The 27830-nt window shown below is 35.0% G+C and overlaps 1 protein-coding gene across 9 annotated transcripts; it reads left to right on the forward strand.

The window, feature by feature from the left end:
- The first annotated feature begins 1131 nt into the window (after window positions 1-1131).
- LOC129792354 (uncharacterized) lies at window positions 1132-27827 on the forward strand. 9 transcript variants are annotated; one of them, XM_055831302.1, is made up of 8 exons: window positions 1132-1748; window positions 10017-10618; window positions 13708-14038; window positions 16172-16286; window positions 16372-16597; window positions 22229-22412; window positions 23267-23403; window positions 26698-27827. In XM_055831302.1, exons 2-8 carry the CDS (start codon window positions 10441-10443, stop codon window positions 26856-26858), a joined length of 1332 nt encoding a protein of 443 aa, XP_055687277.1. In that variant the 5' UTR covers window positions 1132-1748; window positions 10017-10440; the 3' UTR covers window positions 26859-27827. The 9 variants fall into 9 exon arrangements, with proteins under 9 accessions (XP_055687277.1, XP_055687337.1, XP_055687266.1 ...); XM_055831362.1 differs by having other exon boundaries at window positions 26701-27827; XM_055831291.1 differs by having other exon boundaries at window positions 10086-10618.
- The last annotated feature ends 3 nt before the right edge of the window (window positions 27828-27830 follow it).

Genomic DNA, 27830 nt, shown 5'->3' on the forward strand with positions numbered 1-27830 from the left:
AATTAAAGTTTAGATTGTGCTTACGTAATAGCCTAACAGCATTGAATTTTAAGATGCGTTGTGAAGAAAATTTAAATTATTTCCACCTTTACTTTATTAAATTTCTTAAATAATTACATTTCTCACAGCCTTTACAGCAATGGACTAATATTAATTTGAACAACATAGTTCAATCTGGAGATATTGAAGCTTTAATTCTCTAATAAATTATGAGCTGTTGTTCATGGAAGATTTCTAATTAATAAATCAAATTGTTTGGTGGTAATCTCATCATTAACTTCCATTAACTTAAAATTACATACATACCATGTATATATGTAGGAATATAAATTGAAAAAAAATCAATTCGTAACAATTGCAGAATAATTTGGAGCAGCACCACGAAAGATTGGGTGGAAGCATTGAATAATACTCACAGAGAGTGTCGTGAATGGTGATCAATGCGGCCATGTGGATGGAAAAAGGCAATTTTTATCAATCGTTGCGTTCATTGCTTATTCAAATCACGCCATAGCACTGGGGTCAGATAGATAAATTAATTAATTATCCCTACCCTGGTGTTTGGAACTTCCTCTATCTCTCACACTTTCGATAATTGACCGTAATTGTGGTGATTTCGTCCAGGGTTATGTAGGCATGCTACGCAAAGATCTCGATGGGTAGGGGATAATTACATTGGGGCTACGCGGGGAATTTCGCATGTTGCCAGTGAGGAGAGATTGCCTTTCAGCGAGAGAGTTGTAATGAGATTTGTCTTTGGAGTAATTCCAGGACTTTGAGCGTGCCCGCTCTTCATGGTTCTGTTCCTTGGTTGATGTCCAAAAGTCACTTGTGTGTTGGATAGAGAGGGTAGGTAGGTAGATATATATGTGTAGAGTGGTCAGGAAGCTGGCACACAACCCCCCTGACCTTCACACTATGCGCTGACGGACGACATGGGACTTGTAACTTGGGCTGTAGTACATCAATCGCCGCAGCAGTTAAGATGAGGTGCCACCCCAGGAAGGGGATTCCCACAGAGTGGGTGATTTTGTGTGTGTTCATGCGCACTACATGGCTGGCGGTTGAGAAACACATCCGCCACCCTCTGTGAGCATTTCACCATGAACAGTAGTCTGATAAAGTCATCGCCGTGCCGTAGAAGCAAAAGCTGAATCAGTGTGGATGTGGACATTCGCGCGAGAACACGCTTCCGGCTGATGTATACCAAGGCGAAGGATTCGCCGTTGTGGTGTGTTGTCGCATTACGTAAATTAAGGTGGAGTTCGCGACATAGTGATTGATGGTAAAAGTGAGAAGAATTGCCGACTAAAAGGACCAACCATACATAATTTCTGCTATTTGAACAAAATGGTGGGCCCACCACCCACTGAGCTGCCTGATTGATGGGTGACTCGTAAGAAAGCATCGTCTTCGGGAAAAGTGTGACAATGGTGTATGATGTGGTTTAAGAAAAGGATCGTGTGATTGAGGAACAAATAATGTGATTTATGATCTAGCTGTGCCAAGGCAAGTAGCTCACCGAGCCCCCAAAGTGTCCGTGTCGTTTTGGGCTCTCTGGATGGAACATTGACTACACCGTAGGTTGATTGAGGGATTTTGGCACAAATTAATTCAATTAAGCATCCATTTCCAGTGGTGATAATTTTGAATGGTTGGGATCCGCTCCAAATTCATTTGGATCCTCTCCACCCCATACAAATGACACCAGATATCGTGTGAGAGCGAACACCATAACTTTTTCTTCTGTATGTGTGTTTGGTGATATGCTTTATCCTTTTTGGGGTCACTTGCAATCTATATCCAAAGTACTTTGCATAATACTTCTGACACAGCCAAAATTTCAAATCAAGCCATTTCTACACTTCCACTGAAGCTCAACATACAACTCTAGCCTCGACTCTAGCTAACCCATGAATTACCTCCATCCATGACAAAAACGAGGAATGAGAGGGTGGGAATAATTTTTGGGGAAGGAAATCCCCCAAGAGACGGTAGCTTACACAACTCTTCTGCATTCTCCGCCATACCTCTACCCCGCATATCGCACTTTTGGGAATGATGATATCAGTGGTGGCGAAGAGTACCAAGAATTGAGTCCCAGAGAGTCTCAATATGAATAATAAAGAATGGATGTTTTTTTTCTTCCTTTCTTGCATGCTCCATCCTTTTTTTGCTATCGTGATTCTTTTGGCAGAAAGGGGGAGACCAAGAGGAGGGAGCCATGGGATGAAAAAGAAAAAAAAAGAGCGAAGCCTTTGGGAAAGAGAAATCCAAGTCCTTGATCTCGGTATGACCACAAAAGACATCCTGGGAGGATTTTTTTTCTATATGCGCGCCCTTCGTCTGGGGATGGAAAATACAACCACCACCACCCTCCGGAATATTGAGAAAACACAATTCTCCCCGAATATGGTATCCCGCACAAAAGAGTCCATTCCATGCGGCTCCTTCGGGTCTGATTTATCGATGAGGCAGCGAGAGAGCCCTTCGTCCATGCGGGGACTCTGATCGACTACTAGTGAAGCTGATAGGGCTCAATGGGGAGACAAATAAAAACCATTAGTGAATTCTTCTGGAACTGACATAATCCTATGGACAGTGATAAAGTGTCTGAATTTCGGTCGCGCGACTACAATTGTCGAAAGTTATAGCCACCACCCCATTTCCCGTATAAGTAGTTGGGGAAGGGGTTTGGGGAGATCGGTAATACAACTTGTCACCAATTCAAATTGTCATCCACCCCCCGATTCTTCCGCTCCATTCTGTTTCAGTAGGAATTTTTTTGACGAAAAAAAAAAGAAGAATGAGGGAAAATACATTTGAAATGTACGTCGCTCTGTTTCCGGTTCGTGATCGAAAGTTGCCTCAATAATCCTAGCAGACTATATAGGAAAAAATATAGGGGTTGGGGGGATGGAAAAAAACAGCACCACTCTGTCAATTTTATAGTCCATTTTTAGCTCAAGCCAGCTCAAGTCTCTAGAGTCACATTTCGCGTTTTCTCTTATAAAAATTTATTTTTCTTAGAAGTAGAAAAAAAGCACGTGTAAGTGAATTTCTTACACTTCGTGACTTTTGACTTCCTGCATGAAAATTTTGAGAATTCTATTCTATTTTAAGGTAAATGCAATTATTCTTATTATTATTTGAATAAAATAACAACTAATATTTTCTTCCGAGAAATATATATTATATCGAGGAAAAATATGGAAGAAAAGCTTTTTTTTTTAATAAATATCTCTCGAATATTTGACCTTTCTTGCAAATTGGCTGGCAGGGAAATATAAGAGAAGTTTTCAAATGTTTGTTTATCTACTTACTTAGGGCTCCAAGTGATGAACCATCTTCAATAGTCGGCATATTGACTTTTTTATCTTTTATTTTCGGGTATCTGAAGATGATTTCTCCGAATCGACATTTTATCTTAAAAATTTGTATTTATAAAATTTTCCTCGAAGGGAAAAGAAAATACTAGGCTAAGGAAATTGATAAATTGCATTATTCATAATTATAAATAAGTCGTTTCGAGTCTTTTGGATATTTTAACTCTTAAAATGCCAAAGGAAATTTCTTTACAACCTCAAGCTCTTTTAGCTCTCAATAAATTCTTTGTTAATTTAGAATTAGAAAAGAATAATAATAAAATATTGTTATATTAACCCCTATTCGTGCTTTGGTTTAATAATTTTCACCCAATTTTGATAGATTTTTATTTATCTATTTTTTTTTACTGTGAAAAAGTCACGATTTTCACATCATTGTTCAACTTCAATCTCTCAATTTAATCCCATGAAACCCATAAAACTATTTTTCATGCATTATTGTGCTGCCAAAAATTACATATAAAATCATTTTTCATGAAAATTTAAAATAAACACAAAATGCCTCAAAATATCGACGGTTAAATTTGTAAAATTGAGTACTTTTGGTGTGATTTATGTAGCACTCGATATTGAATACGATAATAATGCTTGAAGTTTATGACACATAATTTGTAAAGAAAAAAGAAAGTACAATTTATTTCATTAAATAATAGAGTCCCTCACTCATTCCTATAGGGACTATGTAAGATTTTAAACCTCAGAGTGATAAGGGTTAATAAAAAGACAATTTAAATATTATTAAAATAATGAAGATTTTGTCTATTAAATCAATTAAATCAATGAAATTCTCACTGAACATAAGGCAAACTAATTTCACTAACAAGTTTATTTTAGTGTATGATATGTATGTAATATTAGAACTTCTGCTTTTCGTATCTTTGATTTTCACAGAAGTCAGTACTCCCAAATATTACATTCCCATCGAACTTCTTATTACTATTATTTTTTCAACCATCACCCCTACGTATTTTGTGCTGCGAATTTTTATGTTGATTCCATATTGAATTGAGTATTTTATTGAGAAAGAGCAAGTGAAGAGTAACACCGGGGGTTGCTCCCTGTGGCACTTTTGATTGCAATATATACCTACAATAGCATAAAATACATTGCCAATTCTCCTGACTCCTCGCCGCAGCAATGCCATCACACAATCAAGCTATAAAGCATGAAAAATATTGCCATTCCACCACAGACACGAATATTTCGCAGCAAAATCATTCCCAGCATAGTTTTTCCCTCTCCCGCTGTTCAACCCTGACTTTTTTTTTGTATTTTCTATATTTGTAAAAAAAAAAAACTTACACCAAACGATGAAAGACAACACCACTTTAGATAGATAGGTAGGTAGCTAAATAAATGAAAACCAATGTGGTATAAATAAAAAAATACTCGACACTTTTTTTTGTAGGTCGTTTCATAAATAAGGAAAAACTTTCTCTTTGGGTTTTTCACCTCAATATGAAAAATATATTTTTGCAGAAAGTTTTGTACGGTGTTGTGTACATATTATTAATTCACTTGAACTCTGTATCAACACTTCATTGAGAAGGACACTTTAAATTTCTATCTAGGAAAATCTCAAATTTTCTTGAGAATGGATAAAATAACGAATTTTCTTTGATTCAATACAGTTTCAACTATTCATTTACTTACTTTTATCTTTCACTGCAATTATATTCTATACTCCACCGTACAAACCTCCTCAGGAATTCAACAATAGCATTACACAAGATCTCATCCCCCTGAAGTGACTTCGTCAAAAAATCCTGAAATACGATTGAGGAGATTCCCGTCGTTGCTGAAAAGTTTGTTTATAAACATCAAAGCATCCGCAGTATCATTAAAAATTAGAGCTTGAATACCCGAGGGGGAGGGTTGATGTGGAAAAAGGATGAGTGGAGACGTTGACAGGAACACACAAACATGACATCTCATGCCTGTCTCCCCCAATAAGTTGCGCAAAAGAGGATTTTGTGGCAGATATTCCATGGAAAATTGTTCACCTTCGAGGCTTCTTTTTTTGCACGCCCTTATCAAGTGACAGAAATTCCACCACGATTTCTTTCTTTTGCAGCTATGCCTTTTGCGTTCATTCAAGTGAAAATAATCACAGATAATATTTGAAATTCCAATAAATAGTACATGGGTATTTGTAGAATTTTTAAATATATTTAGAAAATTCTATGGCAGAAATAAAAGTGAAGTGTTTTCTAAATATTTCAGGACAGAAAAAGGATCAAATAAAATATTTAAAAAAATATGTTTGGTTATTTGTAAATCAGTGTTGAAATTATTTTAGAATTTCTCACAAAGAATTCTTACTTTTTTTTATTGAAATTTCGTTAGATTTTTAGATTTTTAGATTTATTGTTAAAAATTTATGTCTATGGAATAAATTCCACTTTTACACTATATAATCTTATATAGTTAGTCTTAATCTTAATAAGAGATTCTAAAGCTCTTTCTTTATTCAAGTTTTAATGAGCAAATCTAGATTAAAACTTGGCTTTGAAAATTCTTTATAACTAATATTTCACCAATAATTTATATTTTATCAATTCTTAAAGTATAAATCAGAAGATTTACAAAATTCCTTTTCAAAATTTCAAAGTATAAAAGAAACAATTTTCCAACAAATTATTATGCATAGTCGAGTATTGAAACGCATGAAGAATATTAATTCTAAAATGTGTCTAAGAAATCCCTGTAATTCATCAGTTTTAGTCCTTTTCGCTAAAGTTCTGTACACAACTGTTGATAAACTTTAACCCACGCTACATACCAAACATTTTGCTATTTCACAAACCCTCCGGAAGGATGGGTAAAATTTACACAAAAGTGGCAATTGATTTGGGGAAGAAGTGTGGTTCACCAAATATCTCACTTTCAGTTCAAATGTGGTCCAAATATTCTATGTGGTCTTGGTGAAAGTTTTCTCTCCCACACACACACAATGATTTCTTCCCAAAGTGGGCATAAATGTTTCCCGAATGGTGGGAGGGATTAATGAGAATTTCCACCCCAAAATTTCTCTTTTGGCATTTTTGCCATTTAGGCGTGAAAGTGCAAAAAATCTCCCCTCGTTTTTGGCTATCTTGTGGCAGGGAGCTTAACAAATTATCGCTGTGAGAAATTCAATAAAGTCCATACCAACAGGTTACCCATGTCCATCACTCAATGACGAAAAGCCTGAATGGTTAAGTAAATTTCTATTATTTTCATAAATTGACTCTCATTGGGAAGCATCATTTATTCAATAAAGAACATAAAGAATAAATGAATAATGAACAAAACTGGCATTTTAATAAATACTACCTTTATACAGGTATTCATATATTCTTGTCATGATCGCTTTAGGAGGTCCAAGAGGAAAAGCTAGAGTGTTATTCAGATGCGATTTGCAGTTTATTCCAAAGTTTCCAACCGGATTTAATTTCGTTTAACATTGAGTACCTCCTAGAAATGCATGAGATTCGATATTTCGATGTGTCTTTTCGGGGTATGTCCTGACATTATTTATAAACTTTATAGATTCCCTCCTATACTCCTTTGGGAAATTCTACGCCAATGCCATACATACATGTTGTGGCTCTCATAAATATTTCGCAAGAAGTTGTACTAAAAATTTCTACTAGATTAGATTTCTTGTTTGCAGATAATTCTTATAGAGAGAGAGAGAGAGCGAATACATGTATGCAAAGAATTTTCATAGTGTTTTAGCAGATTATATCTTTTGAATATTCATGTGCAAAATTTTAGCTATTTGAATACTAAAGTGAATTTAATACGAGACCACCCCCTACCAAGGCCCCCAAGACCAACTAAGGGATGGTCACGTTATTTTGGAAACTCTACAGGAACAAAATGGCCAAAATGTGAGAATTTCAAATAATTTTTTTGAGCACAAAAATTTATTTTCTAAATCGAAAGTACTGAATTCTTATCAGTATTTGGCCATTTAACAAGAGTGCAAGCGAATTTCGAATTTTTGGTTTCAAAATTAGCTTGGAAATCGCTCTTGAAAGTCCCCGAGTTTCCAAAATAACGTGACCATCCCTTATATTGCTTTCTGTATGAGATTGCACTAAAAGTCAAATGCATTTGCTAAAAGCTATCTAATGTTTATTTTATTTCTTCCTTCTTTTTCATTTTAAATTTCAACATAGAATCGAAATAATTTATTGATAAATTGCGAAGAAAATATCTTTGTACAAATTAAACATTATAAACATGTTTTAATAAAAGTGTAAATCTATGTCAAATATTATTATTTTATGCAAATGAATCAATTTGAATTATATAATCAAAATGTAATAGCACCTAATGCAATAATAATGGTAATTACATTAAGCATTTACAATTTTACTCTATATTTATTTATAAAGCTTTATTTTTAGAATTTGTTTCTGGCCTGCATTTTATTACTCATTTAATCAAATTAATGTGAAATAACAACTAATATTTAAACATGTATTGCCATTAACATTAAAAAATCATTTAATACATTAAAAACAAAATAAAATCCAAAAGCTCTCTGTAATAATATTTCCTCTTGCTTTTTATTTATAAATCTAAATGTATTTTAATTTATATTTTCCATTGAAATTACTGAGTTTCACATACAAACCTTTTGAATCTGGGAATCTCTGTAAAATTGTCTCATTTCTTAAGAGAAGAAAATTTTGTGGAAAAGAGAATTTCTTTGAGAAAATGTTGTCTTTATAGAGATCTTGACAATTCTCAACTTTGTCCTTTTTGATTCTCTATGTAGAAGAAAATTGAATATCTTCCTCGGTGGTAGATACCATGTGACAAATTGCATTACATTTTTGTTGTACGTTTTATGAAACTTTCTCCTTTACCTGATACAAATTGCATAAAGTGAATTGTTTTCAGAGACACAGGAGTGGTTTGGTGAGGATAGGAAGAGGAACAGTGCAATTAGTTAGATGTGATGTACATAGCAATTCCTTCCATATATATGTGCATAAAACATTTACCACCAAAATGATTACCAGCTCCAGTTTTCCTTCACTGCATTATACAGTTGAAATAATAATTCATTTGCATGGAATAACGTGCATGCACATAGGCGAAGAGCTCCTGTTTATGGGGGATGAATTCCCAGATGAGCTCGGTACCACGAATGGGGGGGGGGTGTGGGAAACTATGCAGAACAACATACTAATCAGTCGCGGGGAGCCACATTGAGGGTGCACGATGAAGTGGGTTTTGGAATTTTAGATAGGGTGTGGGCCGGAAACAATATAGTAAACTCCATAAATCGCACTAACAGTCCCATGTACTCATTCCAGGAAACTCACCAGCACAGAGGGCGTGCAACTAATAAAAAATTATGTGTTGTGGGAAATATAAGGAATTTTTTTAGAACTTTTCTTATCACCATCAGGCATTTATAACATTGCTCAGGAATTTGTAAAATTCCACAGTTGCAGCATTCTTAAGAAATTGTCTGCATTGGTGCACCTGTTGAAGAGAATAGGTTAAATATAGTCTTTTCTTCAATAAAAAAAATTCAACTTTTCAACATTTATAATAAACATGTCAAACGTTAGAAAAATTGTGTCACATCTTACACCTAACCTAGAAATCTAAAAATGTAAAACGTTTAAAAAGAAACGTTAAAAGCTTCAACGTTTGTCAAAGTTTATAATAAAAGCTATCAAGTACAAGAAAGCTTGAACCACAAATTTAACCCTTTCGTGTCCACGTGAAACATTGAAATATGCGCTTTTCTTATCACGATATTTATTCTGTGAATGCTTTCAGAGGACGTTTCGCAGTCAAAACGTCTTTTTTGGCCTCTTTTGCTTGAATTTGATGCATTTATAAATTGGAAAAGCAATTATAAATTCATAAAAATTTGGAGAAATAAAATGTTTCACGTTTGGGTCAGCGTATGACCCAATGGACGTGATGGGGTTAACCGATACTGAACAAGAACGAATACAACGAGATTCCATTATATTTGTCGATAAAAATGAAATACCTAAATTTCCCCAAAACAGATCTTCCCAATATGATAAAAATAATTCAAAATTTATCTTAAAAATCACATTTAAATTTCAAATAATTTTTAATGCTGAGTTTTGAAAAGCTCAAAGCTTTAATCTATTTCTATTTGATTATAATGATTATTGCTGATTTGCAACAGTTTCTACGATATATTCAAATTCATTTAATACTAGTATGTGGACTATTGCATAATCAACTGCATTAGGGGTGCAAAATTAATTCATTTATAATCAGAATTATGTATAGAATGTACTACCCTCTCCCAATCAAACATAATGGCTTTATATGTATGGATGTTTAGGTCATTTGAATGAGGTGGTTTGCATTTGGGGAATTTGCACACCCCTTCTCTGGCAAGATTAGTTTAATTGGCTGTGTGCAAGGAGTGGGTGGTAAAGTTATTGCCTGCTTTAAGGATAATACATAGTTCCAAACAACCTGGACTACTCGTGAAACTACTCATTTGCATTGAACTCCCTCTCGTGCATTCGTTATCAGAAGATATGAATGTGCATTATAATACGTTAAGTGACTCCAAAAAGGATCCGGTTGAATTCTTAAGGGGTTCTTCATGTTGTTTCCCTTTGTATAAAGAAAGTGATTTCTATAGCTTGACTTTCTGTGCTATATTATATAGAATATAATATACAATATTTTATACAGAAGGATTCTCAAGATAACTCACAAGAAGGTCGCGTAGCAGGAGACACACTCTGGTGAAAGTTCATTGAGTGGGTGAGAGTACTGTGAAAGACATAGCTTTTATCGCATGCAATTAAGAGGGTGATAAAGTGCACAGGGAGTGATTCAGATGTTTAGTGGCGGGAAAGCATCCCAAAGTGTTGTGCTGGTGTCACAGTGGCACGACGTGACTGGGCAAGTGCAGGTATAGAAGGTGATGTGGTTTGGGGGTGAGACATAGAGGAAATTGTGGTGGTAATGGTAAAAAATTCCTGAGAAATGATAGAGAGTCAGAGACGTAAGCGGCTTCATGTGCTGAGAGCAGTTAAATAGCAAAATGCATCGTCTCCATATTCTCAATTTCCTGCATTTGCTGATCACAATAGCGACCATGATGATGCAGAGTAGCGTGGCAAGCCATCAAGACGATACCCAGATTCACAGTCATGAAGATAGCAGCCAAATGACACGAAGTAAACAGGAAGAAGTGGAGGTACAGCAGCTCAATTTACCAGGTATGTACACAATAGCGCACCATCCTCGCATATTGAAGGAGATTTTTCCCATCGCGATAGCTATCGTGGGCAATCGACCCTGAAAAGGCAACCACACCCCGGTGTGGTAGTATAATTTATATGCAATTTATCGTGGATTTTCCTCACAATGAACTCCCTGAGAGGTTCCTCCTTTGCTCTCTTCAATGGTTAAACCCCGGAAGTGTATCTCTGTGCACTCTCTAGGAATTTTTCATTCCCATCCCCTCAAACTGCTGGGTGAGATGCCTATTGAGATTTCACAGTGTGGGTGCTTTCTGGCGCCGTTATCTGCTACCTCAGCAGCACACCAGGGAGTTGGTCAGATGCCAGGAGAGATTCACGATGACCCAATTGTCGGATAGTTACAATTCATAGGATTCCAAGTATTAGACGTTCAAAGATGATTTGTGAGAGAGCTTTTTAAACACCTATACGTCCAAAAAAAGCTTTTAAGTGTTTTTTTTTTGTAAAGTACCATTTATCAAAAAAGCTCTTTCAGTAAAGTTTAATGAAATTGACGAAACTTCTAAGAAATTCTTTATGTCTAAATAGGATAACAAATAAGCTTTCCTCAAAGCTTTTTCGTTGGAAAGGTCATTGCCAATTAAATCTATCGTGAAAACTCGATGAAAAAACGAGTTAGAAAAGTTCAGTACCTTTGAAAAACATATAAATGAAGCTTTTATGTAGAATTTGTGCTATTACTCGAACCTCAAAAGTTCAAAGATAATAAAAACAAACGATAAGATATTCCCGAAGATAGAACTTTCGCTACAAAGATTAAGAACAACATTAAAAATTAGGAACAATATCCTTTATGAAGCATAAAAAACCCAATTCAAGCTAAAGTTGCTTTTGTAAAAAATTTTATTTTCAGTAATGTAGTTTATACTTAATTTACGACCTAGAAAGAAAATAAATATTATCCAGGAAGCTGATTATATAGGAGCCAGTCTAGTATATAATAGTACATATAGGTAGGTACACTACCCTAAAAAAGTTTCCGGGCAAGGAAAAATGGGGTATTTTTGAAGGCAAATTTCAAGTGGCTATATCTCCGGCTGTGGTCAACCGATTTTCAAAAATTTATTAGTTTTGGAAAGGTACATTTCTCACCTTTCCAAAACTGGCAAATTTTTGAAAATCGGTAAATCCGTTATTTATTGGCAGCCATTTTGGTAAAGCTAGGAAGAAGCCTATTTTTCATGATTTCACAAATTTTGACTTTGACCTCTTGCATCTCGGCCGCTAGTGCACCGATTTTGATGAATAGATAGTCGTTGGAAAGGTAATTTAATTCCCTTTCCAGATCTGCTAAATTTTTGAAAATCGGTCAAGCGGTTTCGTTGTAACAGTCATTCTAGTGAACTACAGTGAAAAAATACACTTTTGACTATATCTCAGCTTAGAGTTGACCGATTTGGACAAACTCGGATTCAAATGGTAGCTAATAATGCCCTCTAACTTTCAAAAAAAATTTCATCCCGATCCGTCACGTGGTTCTTTTTTAATGTTTTTTTATGTGACCCCCTTATGTTACAAAAAGTGTACCCTAACTTCATTCGCTTCCCAGATTTTTTTATAAGTTACACCTGGCTCAGATTTCATCAGAATTAATAGAAGACATTATCATCTAACTTTTAAAAAAAATTCACTCAAATCCATCAAGGGGTTCTCCTGTAATGTCAATTTTTGTGAAGCTATGCGCGATTTTTGTGTTAAAAGTTGTCAATTTGACTTGAGCAATCCATCAGCTCTTGAGCGTGATTTGACTCAAATCCTTGTTAAATCGTCTTAAAAATGTTAGTAAAGATGTCCTGGACCTTATTTTGATTTGTTATCCCCATTTAATGAAAAAAAAAATTAGACGATTTTTCGCCCAAAATCTTAATATTACCAACCTCAAGAGCCACAATATGAGTATTAGCAGATTTCAAGTTAGGAATTTATTATTTTTATTTAGAATCAAATCCCATTGGCGTAACAATATAAAAGAAGGTTAAGGATGTTTGTACAAATATTTTAAATACAAATTGAGTCATGATTTAGTGGGGGGAGGGGGGGGGTATAACAGGTAAAAGACAAAAATCGCGCATAGCTTCACAAAAATTGACATTACAAGAGAATCCCTTGATGGATTTGAGTGAAATTTTTTTTAAAAGTTAGATGATAATGTCTTCTATTAATTCTGATGAAATTTGAGCCAAGTGTAACTTATAAAAAAATCTGGGAAGCGAATGAAGTTAGGGTACACTTTTTGTAACATAAGGGGGTCACATAAAAAAACATTAAAAAAGAACCACGTGACGGATCGGGATGAAATTTTTTTTGAAAGTTAGAGGGCATAATTAGCTACCATTTGAATCCGAGTTTGTCCAAATCTGTCAACCCTAAGCTGAGATATAGTCAAAAGTGTATTTTTTCACTATAGTTCACTAGAATGACTGTTACAACGGAACCGCTTGACCGATTTTCAAAAATTTAGCAGATCTGGAAAGGGAATTAAATTACCTTTCCAACGACTATCTATTCATCAAAATCGGTGCACTAGCGGCCGAGATGCAAGAGGTCAAAGTCAAAATTTGTGAAATCATGAAAAATAGGCTTTTTCCAAGCTTTACCAAATTGGCTGCCAATAAATAACGGATTAACCGATTTTCAAAAATTTGCCAGTTTTGGAAAGGTGAGAAATGTACCTTTCCAAAACTAATAAATTTTTGAAAATCGGTTGACCACAGCCGGAGATATAGTCACTTGAAATTTGCCTTCAAAAATACCCCATTTTTCCTTGCCCGGAAACTTTTTTAGGGTAGTGTATATGTATATTATCATGAGGCAAAAACAAAAATTCCCTTTTTTGCAATCCTTATTTCCATAACACGGATAGCGAGGAAGATCTTTGTGGTAGGGAAAAATTGAGGGAATTTAGTTGTTATTCGTTCCAAAGTTCGTTATAAAACTTGCTCTACAAAGTCCTTTTTTTTTATGTACGAGAGGGTATACTCCTTGTGACTTTGGGAAAACTTGGCGAAAACATTCACCATGGTGTGTTTCAACTTGCTTTCCAGACAACACCTCGACGATCGATTGGTTGTCGACGGCGGTCCCAGAGACGCCTCCGTCAACATCTATCGTGGTTCATGTGACCACCGAGGTGCCTACGGAGCCACCAAAGGTGACGACGACGAGAGAAATTTTTACGACAAAACCTCCACAGAAACTCCGTACAATACCGCCCCATCATCGTCATCATCCCGTGACGAATTCCAGCAGTACGGGGAATTCCTCAGCGAGCAGGAGTCCTCTTGGGCCACCCTTCAGGCCCGACCATCCCATTAACAATTTCATCTTCGACACACATTCATCCGCCTCCGGGAAGCACCATCATCATAGCGATAGGTGAGAATTTTCTTTTTATTCATTGCCAAAAACTCCACAGGGAGCTTAACACCCCCCATCCCCCGCACATTCACACCATGCGGAGGAAGGCGTGGAGTTTGGAAAGCCGATTTCCTTGGGATACAGTGGGTTTGGGAAAATTCATCTCATTTCGATGTGTGTCACATGGGAAATACGACCATGGTGGGGGCGAATTCGATTTCGTTCGCCTCTGTGGATATGGAATTGAATTAAATCTGTAATTAATTAAATTTTTAATTAGTAAAGCCCCAGATATTCACCAGGGCGCAACTGATATTGTGCAGATGCTAATGGATTTTCTTTACCAAACCAAAAAGTCCGAAGGACACAAAATTCATTTTCCACTTCATTTTCATCCTCCCTTCCCCCGGCCAACATTTTGATCTTTTCTGCTATCAATTTAATGGGAAAAGGAATTATGGTCTTTGCCCCAAATTGGACATCTTTTGCACGACGAGAAACTTTTTTTTTCTCACTTCCCCGGAGCTGTATATAAATTTTCCTTGCTTCCTCAATAAAATATCTCCTTAAGGTTGCGCGCCTCTCCATAGTTGAGCATTCCTAGGGGTGTACGTGAAAAAATATAAACCCTGTGATTACATAAGGCCACCTTAATTTTCTCTCTACTATCGTAGACAGAACTGTAGTTCTAAGGAAATTTTCCGACACTCGTCTGCACATAAGCATTAATCAGAACTGTGCTTTTCTTAATGTATTTTCAGGCACTCAATACGGGTTCTTAAAGTAGCTTTGCTGTATATTTCTTTAATTAAAGAATTAATCTTTAAGCAACAATGAGTATCTGAGTTAAGAAAATCAATGAAAAATGCTAGAAAAGTTCTAAATTCTTTACATGCAAAAAAAGGGTAATTTAGTATTTTCCTAATGAGAGTTCCGTAATAAATATGAAACTTTAAAGTTTTATCTCTCTTTGAAACTGTGTAGTGTCTGTTCTGTAGAGTATCCCCTTTCTGAGAAATTCTTGGTCAATATACCTTTGCAATGAAAAAGGATTCTGATGAATTTGCTTATTTATCGTGTGTGAAATTTCCTGGAAATGTAAATTCTGCACTCCACTTCAAAGTTTTCAAGTCATACAAAGTTCTCCTGAAAGTTTCCTTAAAACTCTTAGAGGGGCATTGATTTTCTTTGGTGTCAAAGACATGTATGCTAAATTGTGCAACTATTTAAGACACTTAAAATTTATTCTTAGAACTATACATCTTAAAGAATTAAAATATGTGTTGGAGACGAAGATTTCTGCAAGTTTTAGTTAATGATATTAAGTTCTGTTGAAAAGAGTGTCAACAAAATGAGTTGTAGAGCCCAATAAGACCCTGTCAGTGTTTTTCTTTGATAAATGATGAAAGAAAGAAATTTCTTTCATCATCATAATATTTCCCTATTTTTTTTCATTAGGATCTATCAAAAATCTATTTTTCTAACCGAAAAAAAATCACTTAATTTAAAAAAAAAAAAAAAGTAAATCCGATTTAGGCCATTCATAAACCGAAATCTCTCTGATGGTTTTTTCCAATATGATGTAAATTAATGATTTATTAATAATATTAAATAATCTGTAAATAAAAATTACTAGTTCCCTCCTTATTACGCTCCCGCAAATTAATAATAAATTTTTTAATCAAACATGGAAAACAAAAATGATTTTGCTTTTCGGGGAAAACATTTTGCTGCAGGGTTTTTGACGTTTTCTCGTGAAAAGCATAAAATTCGCAAATTTTCCAATTAACCCATGAGCACAAAATGAAAAAAAAAATCCACAGCAGCGTGCCTTTGGTGGATGAAATATTTTTTTTTACCATTTCACTTCTTGAACATCAGAACGTCAGAGACAATCTAGAGCAGTCTATTTAGCTTTTGATTCTCTTTGCCTATGGCAAGTGCTCGGATTAATAAATTGGATTGTCCTCTAATCTCTCTATACATGTGTGTACGTACATACGAGTGTTTGCGCTTTTTTTCTGTTATATATGTATGATGTATGTAGGTCAGTTATGTTGCGCAATCACGGCATTCAATCTTGTATCTATAGAGAGAGTGGAGAAAAAAATGGTAGCAACTCTATCTTTGTATGTTTACTATTGCATGAAGGTACGGACCCCACTTCGAGGACATAAAAACTGTGGGAAATGTCACCAACATCACCGTGCAGATCGGCAGCAGTGTGTATCTAAATTGCAGAATCAGCCTCCTCCAAGACAAAACGGTACGTGCCATGGAGGGTTCATGCCCTCCTCCTTCCTCGCATGTTATACACACGATGTGGCTGACGATTATGTGGTTATTCGCAGGTGTCGTGGGTGAGGCGACGTCTGGAGGTGGGTGAAGATGGGATGGAGTTGCTCACCGTTGGACATCACACATACAGCGGTGACCCTCGTTATACGGTCGATTTTCAGTATCCCAGCAATTGGCGCCTGAAAATCTCGCCAACACAGAAAATTGATGAGGGAACGTACGAATGTCAGATTTCCACCCACCCGCCAAGAGTCATACAAGTGAATTTGCATATTAATGGTAAGTCCATGCCACAATCTTCCTCGACACTGTCTCAATACACCATCCATATATAGCACTGTTTTACATTTTCGGGGGTAATATATGTATGTAATTTTTTTTTTGGGGAAGTGGGGTAAAACGGCAAGAAGGTCCAATTTTGGAGAAAACATTCGCCAAAACTGACCGCACGTATAAATGCAATTCTAGTTAGCAAGTAAATATGCTTTCTACGTAGAAAGTTTTTCACGTAATTGTGCGGACAAAATAAACAAGGAAATTTCTTGAAAAACTTCTATTTTATACTATTTTTAATGAGAGATAGATTTATGGTTCTAAATTTTTCAAGAAAGCTTTTTTCAGAGCTTTTGATATGTATGATTATCAGGAATAATGAGAACGATTCGATCAAATTTTAAAAATTGATTTTTTTTTGCAAAACAGGAACCAAAGTTAAAAGATTTAAGACCTCAATTTGAGCTTTCGACCTTAGTGATTGCAGAAAAGTTGCGCTTTCTTGCCTCCCCCTTTTGACCGCTTTTCCGACAAAAAAATATCCTCGGTTCCTTATATTTTTTTCAATTTTCTTTTTACTCTTAACGAATAATAAAAGATCCATATCAGATATCAAATCATAAAGTTTTAAGCCCTTATTTAGACCTACAAATGTATGAATTTTAATAAAAATCAATACTTGCTTTATAAACAAATAAATAGTGCCAGCTTTTCTCTATTTTCCTCAGTCAGTAAATCAATTTTATTTTACATAGAAAAACTTTATAATTTTCCTGCACTTTCACATTGTAATATTTCATTTTGGAGTTCAGCAGGCATATATTTCTGGCAGCCTCCAGAGTTTTAACTCCATGGGGCGTTGGAAAGAATTTCGGGGCAAATGGGGGCTTTATTAAAAGGCACCCCCCTTGTGTTTCTCACACTGATGGTCCCTAAGTGTAGAAATGGAAATATTATTTATTCACATTACACATGTAAACCATGTTACTGAAGGGAATTGTGTGCTTTTTCAGCTGGGTTTGCCACCGCCTCCCCTGCCACCCCCCTGCTGCCCCATACTCAACCAATGGTATTAGCATAAAAATTGAAAATTAACCACTCCACCATTTTAGTGTTTTCCCGACCTTTTAATTTTCATCCCAAACTGCGGCTACATCATACAGCTGTGCTTTTTCATTTTCCACCACTTTTCCCATGAGATATTTTAATGCAAGAATGCAAGAGTCTGAAATAAACATTTCATTTTCACGAATTCCAAGAACTTGAGCGGAGCCACACAGCAATGCCAAAACATATGAAATGGTTAAATGCTTCGCTGCAATGTGGTGCAAAAAAATCCTTAAATTCTCCTCCTTTAATTAATATTCATCCACGAGGGAGAAAATATACACACTGTGGCTTTTTTTCACGGTACACTGATGCATGAATTCATTTTTAATCAACACCATGGGGAGAAAAGGTGAAAGTGTGGGTGAAAATCGAGAGAAATATTGGGTGGTGGGAAGAACACCCAGGTCAACCTCTTAATTCATGTAGCTATGAGGGGTGAAGATAACGTATAAATTCCATATGCATTTTCCATACATGTAGGTAACGGTTATATCATATTCCGCCCATCAACCCCAAAACACACATGGATGCTCCTATATGGGGACGGAAATAATGCAAAAATTAATTTAAAATGCAAAAGAGTTGCTGATTTTTTTTGCACATCGTAACCCCTATTCTACTCCACACAATCTCATAGTGGAGTACTTGCACCCTGGCAGGATGTAGCAACCAGGGGACGAAGGGGGGGCTGGAAAAGAGACACATGGGAGTGAGCTGGCAGGTGGTGAATAAGCAAATTCTCAGGAGCTGTTAGGAGTTTATTTATGAAATATTCATTGCAATTCATACAAGGAAGTATAAAGGGAAAATAGAAGTGAAAATATACTGCATGACTTTTCACGCAACTAATAAATTAAATTGTTTCTAAATTTCAAATTATATATGTAGGTACCCAAAAATTTGTCAAGCCAAATATTTATGAATGCATAATAATAGTTAAATGATCCACAGAAATGAATGGAATACTTTTTAGAGAACTATTTTCTAATTTTCTAATAATCTGATGAAATTTTAAAATTTTGAAAATGAGCTTTTATGAATGAGGAAAATGGAAAAGCTCTCTACATTGTTATATGTATAGAAAATGTTTGAAAATGGAAAATATATACGAGGGTAATTTGCTAAATTTATTATATTGATGACATTCATGGGGAAAAAGTACTTTATAAAATTCAGGTATAACATGAAAAGGATTGCAAATCATCGTCTCTAAATTGAGTTGCTAAATTTGAAAAATCATACATAATGTGATTCCATATAGATTCCTCAAACCCCCCGCGTGGATAAAATGGAATAACAATATTGTATTGAGGTCTAAGTTTGTTCCGTGCGATTGCGATATATAATCGTCCTAATGTGGTGAGAGATGTGGAAATGCCGATGGAGAGAGAGAGACGAATTTTGGAGCCCCAAAAGAATGTCGCCGCCCGCCAAGTCATGCTAGACTCGCCATAATGTGAAATCGATATTTGCGCGGAATTGTTGGATGCCCGCATTTTTATCATATATGCGACTATATTGTCTTTTTTCATGAGATGGACATTTTTCACATGTGGCTTTTTTGACATTTTTTTTTTCATAGATTTGTTTTTTTTATGCCAAAAGTATTTATTTACTTGATTTTTTAACCCTTTGTGGGCTAGGCTTGCTAGAAAAGTCATAAATACTACAACTTAGACTTATTTTATATTTTACAAGGTCTCTGTTTAGAAATCAATTAAAGGTCCTTTAATCCTTGAAGTATTTTGCTGGCCACCGTGGCCAATTTGACCAATTTTATGTAGTCTCAAAATTAAAATCTTTTTAACATTTCGTGGCAAATTCTACATCTGTGTGTTTAGGGAAGTTCCATTACTTTAGGATCGTCGAAAAAATAAATTGGAAAAACATTTTCTTTTTAAGAGAAAATTAAGTCCAAAGATTTGTGGTTAGGAACCTTGATGCTCTAAGGGTTAATGCCCTAAGCACTAGTTTGCAAAGGGCAAAATAAAATTTTATTCTATTCTAAGGGTTAATTGTAAATTTTAAGTTTCTTACTAAATGTACGAAGATAGAATATTACAGGCCTTTTATAGGCAAATAAAATTAGCTAAATACTTATTATATTTGATTTCCCAACGAGAACTATTTTCCCAAATGTTGACTTTGTGGAAATAATTTCCAAAATATGTCGAAAGTAGCTGCCCTATTTTGGAAGGAAATCATCTTTCGTAATATATTCGGCATATTTCCTTATCAAGCAGCCCAATTTCTGCCCTATTTTTAAGGAAAAAAATTGGGCAGCCCAAGTGGAAGATATCTCGAAAAAGTTTCGACCCTCTTCCCAATAGGGAATTTGGTGTGGACAGTCTGTCGAAATTTTTCCTTCCTCCATTTCCTTAAATGTTGGGAAAAAATAAGGCCGCTTGTCGACTAATATTCGACATGCTTTCGACAATGTTCCCAATTTTTGCCCTATTTCTTCCCAATTTCTGCCCTTCTCTACATTTTTGATTTCATATTTTGTCAACAGATGGACTTTAAGGTGTAGAGGTTAATGAGCTCAATGGCGTACTTATTCGTGCGCGGCAAATCAAAAATTTACTTGCTAAAATTAAATTCGATTTATTAATTATCTGAGACTTTTGCATCCAAAATAAGTTGACCAACATGTTTCAGGATGTGTAAAGAAATTTTAAAAATACAAGGTTTTGGAAAATTTCATTTTTTAAGTGAAATTAAAATATTATCAAAAAATTAAATTTTTGTGAAATGCAATGGCATTTTATCGCCTATGGCAAATATTCCCGTCGGGAAAAGGGTGTGGCATGGTTTTCCAAAGACCAAGCGTCAGGATAAGTCGCAATATAAAAATATTAATATTTATTAATATCGTGTTCCATTTTGTCTTGGCATTTTATTGTTGTCATGTAAAATAACGCCATGGAGGCCCCAATATAATCATCTGATGTGTGAAAAGAGCAGAAGAATATAAAAATATGTTGTTTGAATTGAATATTATTGGGGAGAAAGAGACAAATAACGAGGAAATCAAGGCAGTACATGTCGACATGCTTTCGAAAATTTTCCCTATTTCTGCCCTAATTCGACGGTAGGTCGGAATATGGTCGGCCACGTTTCGACATCAGCTTCCCAATTGGGCAGAAATAGGGAAGATGCTTTCGACGAACTGTCGGCAGAAAAATTGGGATTTTTATTCCCCATTTTCGTCGAGGCGTCGAGATTTTGACCAATTCTTGACCTATCCCTGCCGACGGATTTACGAAAATTTTCCCTATTTTCAAGCGATTTCTCTCGTTGGGTTATTGTGGTTCTTTTATGGTTTTGTCAAAAATTGATTTATAACATGTAATGTGCTCATCACTGCTTAGAACTACATACTTATATAACATATTATGTATACATATACAATTTTTTGTTGGTCTTTTCAATCAGCCGTATTTTTTTTTCTAGACAACCCCATTCGTTTTTAGTGGTAGCGCGCGATTGCTCCAACTGACGGCAAATGTGTTCCACATTACATCGCAATCAATCGCTTAGTCACTCCCTTTCGCATGATTTCATCCTCTTTTCTGCCATTCCTCCGGCGAGCAGCAGAGTTGCTAACAATGACTAAATAACACGTGTGCCTTTCAAGGGGGGGGTTCAATGGGTTCAAGGAGGTTTTTCCAGAAGAAGAATCTTCGGGGAGAATCCTAACAACGATATTTCAGCATTTTTCAATAAACGATACCACTTCATGTTGAAGATGCACTTGATTCCTTCCCATTGCCATGTGTTCTCTTTGGTTCTCCTACCCTTTTATGTGTGTGTAGCACATTACACCATCATGTAGGGGATGGTAAAGAAGTACTTGAGAAAAATTTATGCACTTCTTCTCTTTGGATAAATCCTCTGACATTTTTCCCGACAAAATTTATTCATTTCATTTTCTTCATACCAAGAGATTAAGTGAATTTTTCTGAATATTTCAGTAGAAGATTATTTTGAATGGGGGCGAGGGGGTGAGAATTTTTGTGAAAAGAGGAAGATATATGGTGTACAGCTATTGTACTAAGATAGTGCAAGATTGTTCTTAAAAAGCACCATAAAGCTCTAAAGTCAGTAAAGAAGAAAGCACATTAAATATACAAATTATAGGTATCTGTGCATAAATTGGGTTTAATATGGGGAAATGTGTAGGAAGAAAGAAACGAAGAGTGTAATTAAACTTGAGATGCTTTATTAATCTTTTGTTTTTGAAGGGATTAACGCGGATTATAAAATCAGATTTATTATATAAACAAACTTCTTACCCCCATTGAAATTTTGTATTTTGCAACATTTTATCTTGAAGAAATAGCTCGTTTCAACATTATGATTAACCCATTTATGATACATTGTAAAATAGAGAAGAATGGATTAAAATGTTGCAATTTTCCTAAGAAATCGATCGAGATGACTACAAAAGAAATCCAAACACAATACCCCTCGTCCTTTAACGGGGTGAATAAATGAAGAGAAAGCTTAAATAACTAAATATTTCAGCTCCTGAAGTGATGATCATCGACGAAATGGGAGCACCACTTCAAGATAAATACTACGAGGTTGACTCGACAATACAACTCTCGTGTATTGTGCGCGCCATGAGGATGCCATCCAGCTTTCACTCCGTCTTCTGGACCCATGGGGATCGCATCCTGAATTACGACGTCACGAGAGGAGGAATAAGGTGAGCCATCAAATACTCATTTTTCATTTCTCACTTACTTTTCTCAACCCATTGACCCCGTACATGTGTGCTTGAGTGCAAAAATTCTCACACGGCCCCGAAAATTGCGATAAGGGTACCGCATCTCCATAGCGTCATTGCGGACGGAGATTGTCGTCGTAAAAATTTATAACAAATACATCATCCTTATGATTTTCACGCGAGAAATGATGAAGTACTTTCACAAGGGCTTTTCACACCCATTTCCTCATTGTGTCATATCTCTCTTATGGAAAAAAATCCTTGCAATATTAAAGTATGATGGAAATTTATTGACATTCATACCTTTCTGTGGTTTGAACATAAATATATGTATGTAGGTAACTAAAATTACAGAAAAAGTAGGTATAGGTATTATAATGCTACAATGCTGCTTCATCGCAGATTTTAATAATTGCTTAGAAGAGATAATTTTCAACCAGATTTCTTGAAATTTGCACAAGAAGTTTCCAAACTTTCTCTTTAACTAAATCCATTTGATTTATGAGAAAATAAATTTTTTTATGTTTTTTTTATGCACTCAAAATCAACAAGAAATCTTGGCTAAGGAATCTTAGAAGAAAATGAGTTAAGAGAGCTTTTAAATAATCCTTAATTTTCTTTTGTATTTCAAACAAACTCAATACCTAAATTTAATTAATTTTCTAAATCATGTAAATAATGATTACGTGTGCAAATTAACCCTAAACAATTCTGCAACCTCATGATGAAAATTAAGAATAATAAAAATACGTGATGAATGAAATTTTCAATTTTTCATTGAAATCTTCTGCACAAGAAAATGTTAAAAAAGAGTTTCCTTTTTTTCTTTTCAGTGTAAAGACTGATTTAATGGAAGGAGGCGCAAACTCCACCCTTTTTGTGGCCAGAGTAAATAAATCAGACTCTGGCAACTACACCTGTTCGATAAGCTCAGCTCAGTTCTACACGGTGACAGTTCATGTTCTAAATGGTAAGAATTGTACCTACATTCCAATAAATTTACATTTTACCTCACATCCATCACATCGATATAAAGAGGGGATAGTCTGAACTCTGGCACATTTCCATTCTCAATTTCTTTCGATTGTCCCGAGTTTCCGAAAAAGAGCTCCGTGTAACATTTGGCTTCTCGAGAGCGTTTGTATGGTAAATTTTAAATGCAAAACTTTCATATGGTGGATGGTGGGGAAGATAGCCCAGACAGAGATGCTTTTTGTATGCAAAAGGGTGTTAGATGAATTGGTAAATTGATGGCTTTTGGTTGGAGAATCCGCGAATGTGTTGTCACGAATGATAAAACGGACGGATTGCATGGATTTGTAAATTCGAATGATTCTTCAGTCATATCGTGGTGAAAATCCCCAAAGGAAATCAGCTCCTTCAACAGATTGCACGAGATTGGAATTCTCTATGTTCTCACACAGCTAAAGCCTTATTGAAAGAAAGAACATTGGCTCTTCGCCTTTTTTTTGCATTGAAAGCACTTGAAAAAGAAATAACGATGTTTGCGAGTTTTCTTCTCCTTTTTTTTGGGAGGGTTTATTTTAAGAATAAAGGGTATTGGTAGTAGCTTTCATGTAATCACTCTAGGGGAAATCGAAAACTGAAAATATTTGACATGAATTTTAAATATTGATTTGCGAATTAAAAATTGACTACCAATGAATCACGAATGTGGTTCTTGTTGGCAGGTTGTGGGACTTATAGGTTCCCCGCACAATATAACATATAAAGGTGGGTGGTGGGGCATTGTTAAGGAATGAATCTAAAAAAAAATAAAAGACGGATGGGGACAAAATGAGGGGGTGAAAAAATAAAAAGAGGGAATATAGGTATATACATAGAAATGAGATTGTGAGTACTATCATATAAAATTCTATTCAACTTTTCAATAATTCAGCACGGAAATTGTGTATTTAAAGTATGTGTGTGTGCGGGAAATTCTATTGCGAATTTTCGCACAGAACGCATCACATAAAATATGATAATTCATGTAAAATATTGTAAAGCATGGAAGTTTGTATGGGAGAGAAGACATGAAGGCACACGACCTGGCATTTTGGTGGTGCGGATTTGAAAATTGCGAGTAAAATCCCCGGGAAAAAAAGGAGGAAGTCAACAGAGAGGATCCAGGGAGATTGTTTGAGAATAAATATGTTTTTGGTGAGGAAATCTCATGAATTCCAAAACAATTTTCTGCACAATTTCATCCGCGCGACGTACGAATTATAAAATATGTCGCTTGCTCTTGAGTTTTCCACAAATCCAATTCACATTCATCATCCCACACTGTTTTTTCACCATCATTCCTCATTCCCTCGGGAAACTTACACGACATAGGTGGAAATTTTTTGGTGATAAATAATAAATTCAATGTCCCCAAAAATGGTTTATTGAAAATCAATTTTCTTTACCTTTTCTTTTGAATAATTTTTTTTTCAAATTAACGAAAAGTAACGGATATTTGCAAATTAGAAGTGTTTATCATTCCATCAGTTTCCAAACAGTTAAACAAGCTTTTTCTGTTAATTAAAAATAAAATCCAAGAAAATGCATTTGACATATTTTCATACAAAACAATATTTTTGCCAATAAATCTTTCGACAGTTTCTCACATTTCTTCTGACAAGTTTATTCCCATGTATATGACACATTTACATTCACAACTTTGCATGTTGTACGTACATGTAGAGGAGCTTTCACTTGGCATTTTCCGGGTGTAAACTCGTGAAAACTGCCAATTTAAGACAAATGCAAACTTTTGCATTGAAATGCACAGCACAACGATACAAAGTTGAATTGACGTGGAAAGTGAAAATGCTATTTTATTTGACTAGCTATGTTAAAAATAAATTGATGTACAGAAAAAGCTGACCTTTTAAAAATATATATAAGGAAGAATGAGGCATTGTGGGTTATATTTTTACTAACTTTTAATTTTAATAATTAGGTACTAATTAAAGATTTTTTTAATGTCTACATAATCATGAGGAGCTTCAAGAGCTTTCTCATGTTAAGCTTTTGCTAATTATTTATATGTAAACTTTGTGGTCAAGGGCCAAAAAGTTTTCTTTAATTTTTTTTTCAATTAAATTAGAAAGAAAATTATTACCACTCACCCCCCCCCATTCTCTCCTATTACATAGAAATAAATTCTCCTTTGTTTCCACCAAAATCTCAAACAATCTCAATAATATTATCACCATAGTATATGGAAAAGTAATGGATTATCTAAATAATTTCTAACCTCATAATTCTGGCATAATTTTGTCCTCCATTAACACCTATTAAGAGGTTCTGTAAATGTAAAGTTAATAAATAAAATATCAACCGTCCATAAATAGGATAAAAATCAAACAATGTTGTATCAACAACAAAAAATCTCCGAGCTTTCGTGGAAAGGTCTGTGCTGTCTTCACTCATTAATTTGACAAAAAAAAAGATTTATTAAAGTATTGGCAAGAGGAATTTTTGACGGGGGTTCAGCATTAAATATTCAAGCACTCCAATTCAATAGGGTGCCTTTTTCACACCGGAGCACCCATATTTCTTTCTATATAGCGGGGGGAAACTTTCACAGCAAAAAGCACACCATTTTTTCCCACACGGCTGGAAATGCATTGAGTCCTCATCCTGGGGAGGGCACGAAGGCTGTTAAAGGCGGTTGGTATGAGGGGGTGCGTGTTGCTTGTGAATTTTCCTCCTTCAAGTCTATTTATCGTTCCGCAAGGAAAATTTATGGGCAAAAAAGTAACTGGGAGTTAGGAATAAATCAAAATCTAAAGGAGCACTAATGAAATCACAGGCAAATATTATAATGAAGTATCTTGTGGGAAGGAATAAGGTAAACAGAAAAAAAATGATTTCAAGGGGCTACCAATTTATTTGGTAAATGTTCCTTTAATTTTATGTGCGAGAAAACATAAATTTTATGGGCAAAGGAATAGGAAAATTAGTCCTTTAAAGTAAAGAAAATAATTTTGAAAAATGCCATCAATCGCGCTTAAGTGGATTTTGCTTATTCACATTGGTTTCAATTAGTTAGAAACCTCCCCCAAAAGCTTCCCCCTAAAATTTTCCATTTATTTTGATAAGATTAATAACAAAAAAGGGCAACTTTCCACGATCCGCATGTTTTAAGGGAGGAGGGGGTGGGGAGCTCAAAAGTTCAATTTTGTCCTTGATTACACCTGGAAGAGACAACTTTTTTACACCCACCATCCCCAATATTCCTGTATACTCCAAGGAATTTACTTTGTTTCAGGAGAAAGCTACGCGGAATTGCATCACGGTACCGCCACAATTTCATTCCCACAGTGGAAATTTATCGGGTTTGTGTGCTTCGTTATTTGTCTCCTGACATCTTTTTACCCCTGGGGAGATGACATCCCACATGTGCTTTTCAAGTCCCGGATCAACAGATGAGGCGACGCCACCTCCCAAAAGTACTTCATCAATTTATAACTTACCCACACCCAGGGCAATTAAACTCTTGCAGCTAATATTCTAATTGATTCATTGTGAGATTTTGATTAAGAACAATGTAAAAAAAAACAAAACGTACTACCCCCCAAAAAACGAAAGGATTCCTTACAAATCCAGGAAACCTTTGTCACCCAAATATCGATTCCTTACGAAGTGGAATATTTGCAAAATTATCACATTTATACTATATATCTTCTTATCTCTAAAAAAAAAAAGCTCGAAATGAATTTTTTGGATGGTCCAAATGGCGAAGCTACGCGAAAATCATTAATGTGATGGTGATACTTAAAAATTTTCTTTAAAACAAAAAAAAACAATTTACATTCAAAATTTACATTTTGCTGAAATTTGTGGGTGAGAATTTTCCCAAGAAAAAAAACGGCCAGCAAGAAAATGTTTTGTGAAACGTTAATGGATTTGTGAATGATGGAAAAAGGAATTTTCAAAGTTACTAAATTTAACCCAGAGATCTATTTTAGTGAGTAAAAACAAATAATTAAAATTAACACAAAATAACAATTATATACTAATAGATAAGATATGGTGAAAGAATTGATTAAAAAATAGTATTGATTAATCCAAGACAAATGCACACACATTTAAGCGTTAAAGAAAGTAATTTAATTAAAAGGAAAATTGTACATAAGAGAGACGATATCTTAGACAAGATTTATTAATTTATAGTGAAAAAAGTTTAATGGACAGAGAAATATATATATACGAAAAGAGATTACGATATTACCTTTAAAATAGTTATTTACTAATGAAAAGGAAAAAAAATAAAATTATACTTTACTGTACATAAAAAAAACGAAAAAATTGAGGGAAAACACAACAACTTATAAATTTGGTGAGAAGTAGGATATTATATAAACAATAAAAAATGATGACAGGAATTTCACAAGGAAAGCT

Source organism: Lutzomyia longipalpis, chromosome 1 (genome assembly GCF_024334085.1).
Source record: "Lutzomyia longipalpis isolate SR_M1_2022 chromosome 1, ASM2433408v1".
Classification (NCBI taxonomy): Eukaryota; Metazoa; Arthropoda; class Insecta; order Diptera; family Psychodidae; genus Lutzomyia; species Lutzomyia longipalpis.

Bases quoted from the DNA above. Each gene is read 5' to 3' on its own strand.
- LOC129792354 (XM_055831302.1), top strand. From the start codon at position 10,441: ATGCATCGTCTCCATATTCTCAATTTCCTGCATTTGCTGATCACAATA. The intron at 10,619-13,707 runs GTATGTACACAA...CTTGCTTTCCAG, and splicing joins ACAGCAGCTCAATTTACCAG to ACAACACCTCGACGATCGAT. The intron at 23,404-26,697 runs GTAAGAATTGTA...ACTTTGTTTCAG, and splicing joins GACAGTTCATGTTCTAAATG to GAGAAAGCTACGCGGAATTG.